We start from the raw sequence: 7794 nt of genomic DNA, 5'->3' as shown, positions 1-7794 counted from the left end.
TATATACCTTTAATTACTGGTTGTCACTTAATTTTATCATGTTTTGCTAGCAGAGAAAACAAATTGAATGTTTTTAAAAATATTTTTTATCACTTGTAATTGGGCATTTTGTCTGTTTTGTGAAAATTTATTTGTTATTACAGTGGAACTTCATTAGGATGACCCCTGTTACTCCAACTCTTCGCATAAACTGACCTTTTTTTCAACAATATTTCCTTCAAATAATCTGATTTTTAAAGTCACTCCTCTGATAAACCAACTTTTTTGTAAATATTTCCACAATAAACTGGTTTTTTGAAACCACCCCTTCTGACATACATATATGTAAGAAGGGGTGGTTTCAAAAAACCAATTTATTGTGGAAATCCTTACAAAAAAATTGGTTTATCAATATATAGTTGACTTTGTTCATATTTTTCAAATGAATTTTCTTAAAAAGACTAGTTGAGTTTTCTCTACACAAAGTTCAAAATTCCAATTTACATTTCTTGATTAGCCATGTCTAATTCACAGGATGATAGACTCTAGATAACTTTTTTATGGATGGCCCATAAATACTCCTTATAAGGTCATTGCAATGGGTTCGTATTTTTATTGTCCTCAACAGGTCTGGATTGGATAAGATGTGAGTACCTTAAATAAACATTAATATGATGGAATCAAATTAATGAAGAAATTTCTTTTTTAGTTAAACTGTTTCTAAATGCATAACTTTAAATTATTTTTATTTATTGCTTATAAATACTATTCTAAAATTTCTTTAATAAAATGTTAAAGAATCAAGTAGATATATTTTTTGAGATTTTTTTTTATTTAAAAACTATATGAAAATAAATGTCATTAAAAAAACTGTTAAAGCAAAGTTTAGTAAATATTTCAAGCTTTAAGTATATTATCAAAAAATTATAAGATATTTTCTATGACTCTTATTATGAATCAGTATATGAAAAATATATATTAAAGAAGTTAATACTATTTATCTTATGAATGAAACATATGTTTTTTTGTTTTTTTTTTATCAAAATAGTACAGTATAAAATGTAAAATTTGAATCATGACATAACTTTTAGGACTGTTCAAATATGTGTTGTCACGAATATTTATCAATGTTTAGCTAGCTTGATTAAATAAATAATGCTAGGTTGTATCCCTTATTGCATTCCATTGATACATTACAAAAGAGACTTAAACTTATTTAAAATGAACTCACACAATAAATTAATTTAAATACAATATATAAATATTCTTTTGTATTTCAGAATTAAATTTAACAAAACAATTCTTTTGTATGAACTTTCAAGTGTTTCTCTTCAGCTAACTACTGAAAGGCGTCAGTATGGTATGACTAACGCTTTCTATGGAAAATTTGTGGAACTACATTGAGTGATGCTCGCTCAGTGTAGTAACTTGCTGGTTCACTTAGCCTAACCTAATCAATGGAATGAAAACCTTGGTTTTGGTTTACTATTAGCTAAGGACCCAGCTCAGTCGGTTATGGAGTACAAATTTAAAATGGAGAAACCGTTTTTATAAGTTAGGTACGCAATAATATTGTCCAAGTTGACTGCTTCCTGTAATATCAACTGAGACCTATTGCTGAAGTCTTGAACCTACATTGTTCTTAGTAGATTAGTTTGTAACATTTTAAATAGATGTGGTATAAATACTGGAATTCCTTTATCTTAGTCTAGTATACTAAGCTAGAATGTTTATTAATAAGATTTGGTGGTGAAATAGTGAGTTTCTTATCAATTAAATATTTGTTCTAGGTTGTTCTTAAATATTGTATGCCCACATTTTGGGTGTATAGTTCAATAGGAAAGAAATATCAAACATAGTTGGACCTCATAATAGGTTTGTAAATTTATTGGTGTTATATTTTAATTTAAATTATTATTGATGTATTTTTATTATGTTCTGGTTAAAATTCTTAGCAGATAACGAGAAAGGAGTTTTAAGGTTGTTTGATAAGTACTATATCTGAAGGTCCCAACAGCAGATTATGCTTGCAATGGTTCGTGGTTGTGGTAATTTACATACGAACATTTTTTGTTTTTGTTTTTATTGTTTATCTGCTAAATCTTCCGGAACTTTGGTTAGTTAGAATTTTCTAACATTTTAATCATTACCCCTTTCCTGTACTTTGGAGTAAATGTTTAATTACTTTCTATATTATGAGGAATCTTTAACAACTATGCATTATTACTGATATTGCTTTTCTCACAATTATCTTTCTACTCCTATTATTATTTAATGCCAAAATAAATTGTATTTAAAAAATTAATTTCATAACTGAATTTAGTTTATTCTTGTTATGTATATATATATTATTTCTAAATCATGACTGTTTATGAACAGTAACATAATGTACTATAATAATTTCAAAAACATTGCATGTCTTTATTCTGTATTACTATCAAATATTGCATGTTTGTACCTTTCTTATATTCTAATAGCAGCTTTTAACTCACACTTATCGATGGCATATATATAATTAATTATTTTTTAAATCTTGTCTTTAAAAGTCTGTCTCATGAAACTTTTTTTTTTTTATTATCTTTTATTATTTTGAAAGATAGGAAAACCATTCTATGCAGCCTTCAAATTGTCATAATAAAACAATATTTCAATATTTTCAATTATTATGACAACCTTGGAAGGTCATCGTCATAATTTTCTTTAATTCTTCTCCCACCGTTCTACAATTGTTGATTGATATATTGATTATTGTACCTCATAATTGCTTCTTTGGGCTTTAAGGTGTGTATATCCCTTAGGTCACATCACCTATTTACTTCAATTTCTTTTCTTTTACTTTTTTTGTAAGTAAACTTTTTTAATTTTTAATTATTATTAAGATTAACTACCTCAAATAGTCTCATATATTTTTTCATTAATGCATATTGGGAAAGCAGTTTTCGTATTCAGCACCATTTTCATTTCTATCTAACCGTTTTAGAATAAATTATTATAATACATTGCTACAATATTTAATTACAATGTTGTTTAAGTGCCATGATATTTATCAATACATAATCATACCTTTAATTTTTTTCTCCACTTTTCAGGATCTCACATATTAATTCATCATCTGTTGCATAAAAAAAAATTTGAAATTAAAATTGTCTATACTGTATCATCATCTTTTCACAAACATTGATTTACTTTATGACCCACCTTACTTATAGTAGTAGCTACATTCTCCATTGAACACTACTAAGTTCAGAGCCTCAGTACATATAAATTGAATAATGTCCTGAAAAAAAGGAGAAAAAAAGTTAAAGGTATGATTTTGTACTGATAATTTGTATGGCAAACATATAAAATCATAATTAAATATTGTAGTAATGTGTTATAATAATTTATTATGAAAAATTTAAATAGAGATGAATAAGGTGCTAGACATGGAAAGCTGCTCTCTCTATATCTATCGTTTTAATTTTTAATCCATTCCGTTTAAATAATGGAAACAACTTACTTTTTTAAACCAATATTTTATAAGTTGTTTGAACTATATTTATTTTTGAGAATAATTAAAGTTTATACAGAAGAATGTGATATTGGTAGGGAAACCAATAAAACTGATTTACTAAAAATCCTAAAAGTTAAATAACCTCTTGTCATCATAAACCAATGGAGTGTTGACAGTACTGTTCATGAATAAGATCCATTTATATATACCTAATATACTTAATGCTAAGACAAAGAATGTCAATTTTTTTTACTAAAAGGAGGTTAGTTGAGCAATATATCAAAAAAGAATACTATATCAGCATGAATTAACAACTGTCTTGCAGAGGATTTTGTTGGCATTGCCATACATAAAAGAAACATAATTTTTTTTAGTTATCGCAGATGTTGGTTCCTTGGTTGGTACCTTCCTACTCGTATTTCAATCCTTTCTTATCTGAATTAAGCCATTTAGCCATTTGTTGTCCTTGAATTAAGCCACTGAAGTACAGATAAATCATTTGTTTTGATCATTTATTTGAATAAAAAAATTGAATGCCTTTCAATCAATCATCAATGTTTGATCAATCCTTCACAAATTGAGTATTTTTAATGAAATAAACTCAGTAAACTTAGTTTTAACAAATTGTTTTCATTAGAATAAAAGTTTCTTGTTTCAATAATCCACCCTAGTTAAGATCTATTTTTATTCTTAAAACCTTTACCACCGCAACCCAGGAAGGGGTTCAGTAGTTTGTAAGGAAGTACTGTTCCGAGACTAATGGTTGTGCAGGGTGATTTGATAAGCATCACGCTCAACTGACAGGTTTTTCCCCAACTAAAGGGTGCCCACTTTTTAGAAGCCGAATGTGCCCCCGAGGGTTTCCTTACCCTAAGGTTGATCTATGACTATATAACAGAATAAATAATAACCTGCTACAGCTGGACTTAAACTTGGGTCCATGGGATAAGAAGCATAATGCCTTACTGAGCCACTCCCCTCCCTTACTCTGAAAAGTAATATATTAATCAAATATATTCATAAAATTGTGGTTATAATTAATCATCATTAAATATCTTGTCAAAAGTAATTTCTATTATCAGCCTATGGATAAATCAGGGGGTTAGAGCATGGTACTGATCACACTGTCTTCTAGAAATATAGTCAGGAATCAGGCTCCCCTTCCAGTGCCTTCATTGACTTTTTTGACTTGCATGTTTTTGGTAAAATTTATGTTATATATTTGGTATTTCCACCTATAACAACTTTTATTAATTAAGCACAGTATAAACCATTATCAGTATTATTTATGCTTGCATTATAAAAAAACTTTTCAACCTGAGATTTTAAGATAATCAAGCCTTTATTATAGTTATATTAAGGATGTGGCTTAAGTCGGTGGATGAGGCATTCGATACTCATAGGTTGTTTCTAGCCCAGCTGTGAGAAGATTTACTTTCTGTAATTGTGAATTGACTCTTGGGTCAGGATATCTGAACCACTGATCCTGCAATGGGTTTGGGGAAAAGTTTATTAACCATGAGTCTGGCCAAATCATTTCCTAATGTAAAGGCACATTGCCACGGTGACAGTACATAGACAATTACTGCAATGTTAGCAGCTATCATAGCCACTATATGATGCTGTTGTGGAATATTGTTTTACAATCAATGTGTGATAGTTCACCGTTCTTATCATATATGTGACAGCTAACCACTAGATGTACCTTGAGAATAAACTATCACGCTATATAAACTCATTAAAACCAACCTTATTAAAACATTAAAACAGTCACTGTGGAACTGGGCCATTTGGATCAAGGAACAGTACTTTCTTTTTAAGTACTGATCCTTAGACTCTCCATGGGTTGTAAGGAAAGCTTGGATTTTAACGCATTAAAAAATCTAAAATCTTTCTTGTAATACATAATAAAAACCTGTCAAATATGCAGTAAATAATATAAAATATACAGCTAAAATCTTTAAATATACAATGAGACAGCTAAAATATACTAATATTCCTACAAAAAGCTTTGAATAAAGAAAGAAATTGCTGTAGGGATTAAAAATTAATTTGACTTTACTTATTTTCATAAACCAAAATATGTACACAATTAAAACAGGTAATAAACTTATTAATTTTTCTTATTTTATTTTCTCTATTTTTATCAAATATTTTCTTGGCACTAAAACAATGTCGACTATTAATGAATTTATTCAATTTTAATGAAAAAACAGTGATATTCAACAGCTAATAAGACAGTAAGACAGAATCTTTAAAACAAAATTGAAAATATATCTTTAAACTTTTATCAGTTCTTACTTAACCATTTTAATTTAGGACCAAAGTATTGGATAGTCTCCGACATCATAGATTTTTAAGGTTGTCTTTACAGTTGCACTTGTTCAAAATACTTTGATTGCTTTTAGTTTCATACAGTTTCTAAAAGTATTGTGTGTATCACTTGTATTATAGTTAACTTGCCCTGAAGCTTAATCTTTTTTTTTTTGTTTCTACTTGTCTAATCTCAATGGCATATAATTCTTAAGAGATCTTATTGATTTTACAATGAGCATAGAAATTCTTTGTATGGACTCTCCATATGTTCACATAAGCTTTAAAAGCACTATTCTTTATTAATATTGTTTACATTTATTCTTTATATTCATTTTTCATATTAAGTAAGTAGAATGCCAACTAAAAATTTCAATTGGCTTTTTAATTCTATGAACAGAAAGTGCCAGTTTGTAAAGTTTATGTTAATGTTTTGATAAGAGAAACAGCTTGAATAAAATTTATAATCATTATAATTTTTGTAAACAAACAAAAAAAGGCTGTAAATTGTGCATAAATATTTTTTTTTTAAATTTATAAATAGCAAATTTAAATAATTTTGATATTTACAACTTTGAATTAAAATATTATTTTTTGTTATGTTTCATTCATATATGATTTTTTTCTTAGTTTTGATCTTGAAATTTTTATAAATCTAAAAAATCTCGAAGCACTAATATTTTCACCCAAACAATATTATACTTTAAAATACCTTAATTTAGAGATGCAATATAGTTTATTTTATAATTACCTCCAATCAAATGTTTTTAATAACTATCACATAATCTTGTAGACACACAATTACACAAATCAATTATTAGTTATTTTATTCTGTAAACTACTCGTATGATTGTATATGGATTACTTAAAATTTTTAATATTATTGTCCAACATAACTGTTCTCACTACACTTTGATCTGTCTAAACACATTATAGAACATTAAATAGATATTTAAAGCTTTATTCTGAGACAATTACACCTATTATTTGGTAGCTAGCCAAAACTATACTTATAACTTATGCTATTTCCTATAGCATGTAATTTTAATACTACTGTAATCAAATACATCAAGGTATTTTCAGTTTTTTATTTGTATTTGTAGGAAATTATTTTATAATTTTATTTTCATCATATGTTCTATGACCTATTGAATGAAACATTACTATTATAAAGTGTTGAATTTTAATAAGTCTTCCTGTTAACAGTAATTTTCGAAGGTTTGCGTTATAAAAAGGAAACCATTTGAAGTTTGAGTAAGTGTTCAGTTATGATTATTGTTGCATAAATGATGATGACAATAAGTTATTGTTACCAACATATGTTTGTGTTAAAATTTTAAGATATATTTTAGTTCTGCTTAAAAATCATTTTTTAAGAAAAGCTACAATTTAAATGTACCACTCAACTCTGTGTCTGATTTTAACTAAACAAGAAAAATTTTAGAAGTATTCATCATGGGGGACAATTTTAATAAAATAATGGTTCATGTTTTATCAGTTTTGATAATTTCTGTTGTAATGACCCTTTATAGAAGTCTATGGCCCTTTCTGGAAGTCATTAAATATGTTTACGGCATAGCAAAATGTGCTTATTGATACCATCCCTATGTTTCTGAATAATAATAAATATATTTATCATTTACTTAATAAGAAGTTGTTTGTTAAAAGATTGTAGTAAATATTTCATTGACTGCATTACTTTTCCATTCTTATGACTTATCATCTGGAAAAAATGAATTATTTAATCCCTTAACAGTATATAATTAATTATTTGTTTTTTTGTCAGACAAATTAAAGCATGGTCCATAATATTGTTGTACTAAACCAAGTCAATCATCTTTGCAATCTACAATGCAGCAACATTATATTGGGAACCCGCAATCTATCAAGTAATCATGTCAAGTATTTTTTTAATCATTTGCTTAGTAAAATAAAGTTATTTTACTTTTTAGATTTTCGGAAATTTGAATCATTATATTTGTATTATATATATACTATATGTATATGTA

The 7794-nt window shown here is 27.1% G+C and overlaps 1 protein-coding gene and 1 long non-coding RNA gene across 6 annotated transcripts in view; one reads left to right on the top strand and one right to left on the bottom strand.

The window, feature by feature from the left end:
* Positions 1 to 7794, bottom strand: part of LOC106679308 (uncharacterized) — a 19546-nt gene that overhangs the window by 1983 nt on the left and 9769 nt on the right. Inside the window, exons 2-3 of the long non-coding RNA XR_001342929.3 lie at positions 3178 to 3256; positions 3043 to 3091 (exon numbers count right to left, since the gene is read on the bottom strand). This is a non-coding gene — a long non-coding RNA (uncharacterized lncRNA). The remainder of the gene's footprint in view (positions 1 to 3042; positions 3092 to 3177; positions 3257 to 7794) is intronic.
* The window catches only part of Arms (Ankyrin repeat-rich membrane spanning), a 110116-nt gene continuing 103710 nt past the window's right edge, over positions 1389 to 7794 (top strand). Inside the window, exons 1-3 of one of the 5 annotated variants that reach the window (XM_014418380.3) lie at positions 1389 to 1538; positions 1770 to 1854; positions 1935 to 2014. In XM_014418380.3, coding sequence (XP_014273866.1) covers positions 2003 to 2014 — 12 coding nt within the window. In that variant the 5' untranslated portion in view covers positions 1389 to 1538; positions 1770 to 1854; positions 1935 to 2002. Of the gene's footprint in view, positions 1539 to 1769; positions 1855 to 1934; positions 2028 to 6935; positions 7040 to 7573; positions 7675 to 7794 lie in introns of those variants that run through there. The other 4 variants (XM_014418382.3, XM_067046708.1, XM_014418383.2 and 1 more) reach the window with 4 other exon arrangements.

Source organism: Halyomorpha halys, unplaced genomic scaffold (genome assembly GCF_000696795.3).
Source record: "Halyomorpha halys isolate HHAL.00 unplaced genomic scaffold, Hhal_1.1 Scaffold194.1, whole genome shotgun sequence".
In the NCBI taxonomy this organism is placed as follows: Eukaryota; Metazoa; Arthropoda; class Insecta; order Hemiptera; family Pentatomidae; genus Halyomorpha; species Halyomorpha halys.
This window is presented reverse-complemented; position numbering and strand designations above follow the sequence as displayed.